The sequence below is a fragment of the Gossypium arboreum genome, chromosome 7 (assembly GCF_025698485.1).
Source record: "Gossypium arboreum isolate Shixiya-1 chromosome 7, ASM2569848v2, whole genome shotgun sequence".
NCBI lineage: Eukaryota > Viridiplantae > Streptophyta > Magnoliopsida > Malvales > Malvaceae > Gossypium > Gossypium arboreum.
Window position 1 is genome coordinate 5,630,099 of NC_069076.1, and position 4,871 is coordinate 5,634,969.

At 32.2% G+C, this 4,871-nt stretch overlaps 1 protein-coding gene across 1 annotated transcript; it reads right to left on the minus strand.

The window, feature by feature from the left end:
- Positions 1-768: 768 nt before the first annotated feature.
- Positions 769-3,407, minus strand: LOC108456079 (chloroplast envelope quinone oxidoreductase homolog). Its single transcript, XM_017754676.2, has 4 exons — positions 3,074-3,407; positions 2,155-2,296; positions 1,953-2,038; positions 769-1,725 (listed from the first exon to the last, which is right to left on the minus strand). Exons 1-4 carry the CDS (start codon positions 3,143-3,145, stop codon positions 1,036-1,038), a joined length of 990 nt encoding a protein of 329 aa, XP_017610165.1. The 5' UTR covers positions 3,146-3,407; the 3' UTR covers positions 769-1,035.
- Between the last annotated feature and the right edge of the window lie 1,464 nt (positions 3,408-4,871).

Here is a 4,871-nt window from a genome sequence, read left to right on the forward strand (position 1 = left end):
AATTAACTAAACCTTAATTAACATCTTTCTTTGTTGATTGATGAAACAAAATGGTTTATTTACCATTTGAAACCTTTAACTAATTAAAAATTTATGGAGATAAAAGTTTTACAATTTAGTCATTATAACTTAATTAAATAATTAATTGGCAAAATTGAAGGACTAAACTTCAATATTCTTTTATACCAACTCCGTAAATATTTATATTTAATAGCTACAGACCCAGTTTATGAAAATAAAGTTTTGAAACCACCTTTTTCGAAACCACTAAAAATCAGATTGTTACAAATTTAGTGTGTACAATCAATCATTATTAAGAATTTAACGTTTTGTGTGATTAAAATGAAAACATCATAAAAATTGAGTGACAAAATTAAAAGAATTTTATTAAATGACCAAAATTAGAAGTCCTAAAATTTAAATGGCCAACTGAATACCCACCGTAGTTTATAGTTTTTTTTTTCTTTCTATTAATATTCATCAAGAGACTCCCACTAATTTTTTCTCCCAAAATTATTATTATATTAATATATTACTATTATTTTTAAAATTTATGATAAAATGAAGTTTAGATTTTGTAATTATAGCAGTGAAACTGTGAGCATCTAAATTAACCCCGAATGACTTCTTAAATCCAAATATCTCGGAGGAAAAGCTAAAAGCGGCCTTCTCCACTTAACCCATCAATGCACACAAGCTATTTTGCAGTATTTTTGTATACTTACTAAGCATTAAGCAGAAAACGAAAGGGTTCAAAAACAAGGAAAGTTCTGTTCTCCGTATAATCATCTGCAATTTGAATTACATTAAAAAAAATAAAATCTAAGTTTCACAAGAAAACACAGTGCTCAGTAACATTAGATACCACACAACATTGTTTATACCACCAGCAAAATACAAGAAAGATTAGGAAACTCTCACACCAACATGGAATTGTTCAAGATACTGAGTTCTTTGTGAAATTAGAAATGGTGAGCTACACCACTCAATGAGAAACTGAAAAACTAGTGCTATTTATCAGGTAACCTTCATAACTTATGGCTCCACAAGAATCTTGCCAGTGGCATGGCCGTCAATGCTCTTGGCCCAAGCCTCTTCAGCCTTACTTAGAGGATGTACTGAATCAATTACTGGCTTAAGCTTTCCTTCTTTCACCAACTTCACAAGAAATTCGAGGTTTTCTTTCTTAGGTGAGGTGAACAAGGGTATGAGTTGCTTCTTTGCGAACGTTATCTTTTTGAAAGCAACACTCATTAAAGTACCGAAACCAGGAGTGGTATCTACTACCTTCCCTTTTGAAGTCAAGTTAGCCTCAAAGGTAGACCAAGGAATGTTGTGTGCGCAGTGGATGATTACATCGTATTTTCGACCAGAAGGGCTCTTGAGAGCCCCCCCATCAGGAGTTTTGTAGTCAAGAACCTCATCAGCCCCCAGGCTCCTGACTAAATCTATGTTACGAGCCCCACAAGTGGCTGTAATGTGTGCATTTGCAAGCTTTAGGAGTTGAACGGCATATTGACCTACACCACCTGAAGCAGCGGTAACCAATACATTCACTTCCGGGCCGGTTCCATCGAGTTTGAGCCCAGCAAGCTGGGTGAGTGACTGGTGAGCTGCAAGGCCAGCAATTGGCAAAGCCGCCGCTTCACGGACTGATACCTCTGGAGGCCTTGAAACTGTGGAACCTTCATTAGCGACAGCATACTCAGCTAGTGCACCTCCATTCTGTAATTGCAAAATATATTCAAATAGTAAGATATTGGCAAGACCAAGGACATAAATGATGCTAGATAACACATAAAACAAGGAAATAAATAATAAGGTGAAAAAGAATCTATGGCCTGAGTGTATGTATAGCTTGAAGCAACAAACTGTCCAAAGTAACATCAAACATACATATGTTTCTATCATGCAAGTATGCAACAAACTTCAGAATAAGAATGAGTTCTTACACCAAGTACGGCAACAACGTTCTCCCCAACTTTGAAACTCTGGACTTCTGATCCAACTTGTACGACTTCTCCAGCTACATCGGTACCTGCTCGACCAAATGTTGTTAAGCAAATGATTGAAAAACAAGCAATCACAGAAAGAAAAGTTTTGATGCTTCGAATTAACCCATAAAGCTGAACCATCCAGAGAAAAGTAAAGTACCAGGAATGTGGGGGAATTTCCGAGGTAAAAATGGCCGAGCTACCCCGTCCTGTAGTTTCCAGTCGATTGGGTTAATACTAGCTGTCTCTACTTTGATCAAAACTTCATCCTTTTTTGGACTGGGAACCGGAACTTCAACTTGCTGCAACACCCACAAAATTCACACTCGTTATAAAATCAGGTCATTAGCATTTTTTTTTCAAGTTCATCAAAGTAAAGAAATGCTGGAAATGCATATATGCCAAAAAAAAAAAAAGACGTTGACTTTGCCGTCAAGCTCTCAGTCTCATACTCTTTCCGGAATCCCCGTGCTAATGGAATCCATTTCATGAGTTTAATAAAATTACAATTTGATCTCAAAATTATTTAAGTTTTCCCATGTTAGTGAAAGAATCAATTCGGCTTTGGACTCAAACTTCAAAACCAACTTAATATTTTAATAAACAACCAAAATTTTCGATATTTCATTTCACTGATTCGATTCTCAGACAACATCTATTCTGGGCATCTTAATTTCACTTGTAATAAAAAAAAAAATCCTAAAGAAAGCATGAAAAAAACCTAAAAGAAAAAATTTGAGAAATTTCAAGAATTAAGAACTGGATAGATCCGAAGTCTTAATCGGCAGTATGAGAAGCGCAGCACCGATAGCGGTGACGATGAGCCATCAAGGTAGACACGTGTAGAAAAATCAGCACATCTCAAGATTTTACGGATGGTGTCGGTACTTCAATATTATATCAACGATCCTAATTTAATTAGCTAATTTAACCCCCCCCCCTTCACCCAGCCTTATATCCATAAAAGTCTATAAGATTAAGGACTAAATCACAAATTTTAATTAAACCTCCATTTTAAACTTTTATTCAAACTTTTAAACTCAAGAAATAAACATAATCAAAAGAAGCAAGTATATTACCTTGAGATCGGCGACTCCTCCGCCATATTTACTGTATTGAACAGCGCGCATCATAGTCTTAATCTTATCCATTTTTGTTTTTCAAAGTGAAAATAAAAACCGAAGCTTTTAAGTTTGTGGTAATGGCAAAAATCAAGAAAAACTCTGAGAAAGATAAGGAGGAGAAAGATCAGATAATATACTTTGGCGTCAGATAGTTTGAATTTATAGCAAAGTAATCCAAATATGAATGTCTTTCTCCCCAAGTTACAGCACAAAAAACAAATATCTTTTTCATGATGAACCAAACGAAATCATTTATTTAATCAGAAAAAATAAATGTGCATTGTGGACCAAACCAAACAAATAATTGAATGCGTGTTTAGTTTGAACCCGATGTAATGTTCTAGAAAGGTTGAATTTCAACCGTCTATGAAAATAGTCAAACAAATAATTTTTTAAGAATTAGGTAAACTATAAAAATAATTACTTTATTTGCTTCGGATTATATTTTAGTTATTTACGTTATCTTTTTGTTACGAAGTGGTCACTCTATCGTTAACTTTGTTACCTCTCTAAAGATAGTCTTATGTGGTATTCCAAATAAGTTTTAAATACAAACTTAAATGTCTAGTTGTTGAGATGAAAATAAGATTTTAATTAAATAAATTTAATTTAGACTCTCATGTAAAATATTCAAGTTGACATTTAAAACCTATTTGGATTGTTATGTAGAACTGCTGTTAGAGAGATAACGGAGCTTAAAAGTATAGTCACTACTTCGTAATAAAATAATAAATAAATAATTAAAATTGTATATAAAGTAAATAAAGTGACTACTTTTACAGTTTACCCTTTTATTTAATTATTATCATTAAAAAATTATTTAATCTTATTATATTTATATCTACATTGCCAGATCTAACGGCTGTTGTTTTTTTCAAATACATAAATAGGCTACTAGCAAGTTGGTTCCTTTTTCTTTTTCTATGTTATTATATATAAAGACAAAAATACATAGGATAGTGTAGAAGTTTTGCTTCTAATTTTCGACACATTGACTTCTTTTTTCTGTTTAGGTGGATGGAAAAGAAGGGAAGAAAAGAAAGGTTTAATTATCCATCAGTCCTTTTACTTTTTAATTTTTGGAATTTAATCTTATTATTTTGTTTGATCTAAAAATTAAAATACAATTGTAACATTATAAATTCACTTCTATAAATAAGAGTTATCAATTTCAACTTTAATTTTAAATCAAACTTTTGAATATTAAAAGTTCATATATTCAAATCCAATAAAGTCCAATAAAAGTATTACCAATTAAATTTTAATTTTTAATTGGTCCTTGTGGAGTTAATTTTAATTTTTAATTAAGGGTACCTTTGAATAGATATTTGCCCTCAATGCATTATGTTTAGCTTTTTTTTTTTATCACGCTACAGTATCGTTACAGTATCTAATCTCACTACTACCGCTATTTTTACACTAACTGCTAGGGGTGAGCATTCGATCGAATCGAATCGAATCGAATCGAAAATTTTCGAGTTAATCGAGTTTTCGAATCTTATTTTATCATCCTAACTTTATTTGAAATTTTCTCGAATCGAGTCGAGTGAGATGGAATTTGAATCGAATCGAATCGAATATATTTGTTCGAGTTAAATTTTAAAAATAATTTTGGGTCCTTGTAACCATTGTCACCCATCGTAATAAAAGTTATCCACCTTAATTAAAATTTTTATTAACTTTCATCACCTCATAATTTATTTATTAATCTATTATATACGGGTTAGCTTCTTTGTTTGCTTAATTGCTTCAA

What these genes read in the sequence shown, in the direction of transcription:
- LOC108456079 (XM_017754676.2), bottom strand. Translation starts at nt 3,145, where the DNA reads ATGGATAAGATTAAGACTATGATGCGCGCTGTTCAATACAGTAAATAT. An exon ending in GAAATTCCCCCACATTCCTG is followed by an intron (nt 2,039 to 2,154) that starts GTACTTTACTTT and finishes TTGGTCGAGCAG; the next exon opens with GTACCGATGTAGCTGGAGAA. An exon ending in ACGTTGTTGCCGTACTTGGT is followed by an intron (nt 1,726 to 1,952) that starts GTAAGAACTCAT and finishes TTGCAATTACAG; the next exon opens with AATGGAGGTGCACTAGCTGA.